The sequence below is a fragment of the Sinocyclocheilus rhinocerous genome, unplaced genomic scaffold (genome assembly GCF_001515625.1).
Source record: "Sinocyclocheilus rhinocerous isolate Xijiao unplaced genomic scaffold, SAMN03320098_v1.1 scaffold18311, whole genome shotgun sequence".
NCBI classification, from domain to species: Eukaryota; Metazoa; Chordata; class Actinopteri; order Cypriniformes; family Cyprinidae; genus Sinocyclocheilus; species Sinocyclocheilus rhinocerous.
The window spans coordinates 1-685 of NW_015667502.1; the positions used below are offsets into that span (position 1 = coordinate 1).

General features: G+C 40.4%; 1 protein-coding gene across 1 annotated transcript in view; it reads left to right on the top strand.

The window, feature by feature from the left end:
• Window positions 1-55: 55 nt before the first annotated feature.
• LOC107733978 (mucin-5AC-like) overlaps window positions 56-685 on the top strand; it is a gene marked incomplete at both ends in the record, with an annotated part of 3,960 nt that continues 3,330 nt past the window's right edge. The window contains one exon of the mRNA XM_016545843.1: window positions 56-353. Within this exon, the coding sequence (XP_016401329.1) occupies window positions 56-353 (298 nt within the window). The remainder of the gene's footprint in view (window positions 354-685) is intronic.

Below are 685 nucleotides of genomic sequence, written 5' to 3' on the forward strand. Positions count from 1 at the left end.
GCATCTATATCGACTACAGAAACATCTACATCTCACTCACCAACCGCTGAAGCAGCATCTAAATCAACATCACCATCATCTTCACCTCAACCAATAACACCTGCTCAAATATCTACATCTGGATCAACAACAACCACTGGACCAACATCTTCATCAACTACTGAAACATCTAGAGTTCCATCAACAACAACAACAACCTTTGTACCAACATCTATATCAGCTACAACAACATCTACATCTCACTCACCACCCACTGAATCAACATCTGAATCAACAACACCAACATCTCCACCTCAATCAACAACACCTCCTCAAACATCTACATCTGAATCAACAATAATCCCTGCACCAACATCTACATCAACATCTACATCTTTATCAGCAACAACCCCTGCACCAACACTTACATCAGCTACAACATCATCTATATCTCACTCACCAACCACTGAATCAATATCTGAATCAACAACACCGACATCTACACCTCATCCAATAACACCTGCTCAAACATCTACATCTGAATCAACAACAACCACTGAACCAACATCTACATCAACTATGGTAACATCTACAATTCCATCAACAACAACATCCCCTGCACCAACATCTACATCAGCTACAACAACATCTACATCTCACTCCCTGACCACTGAATCAACATCTGAATCAACAACACCAACATCTA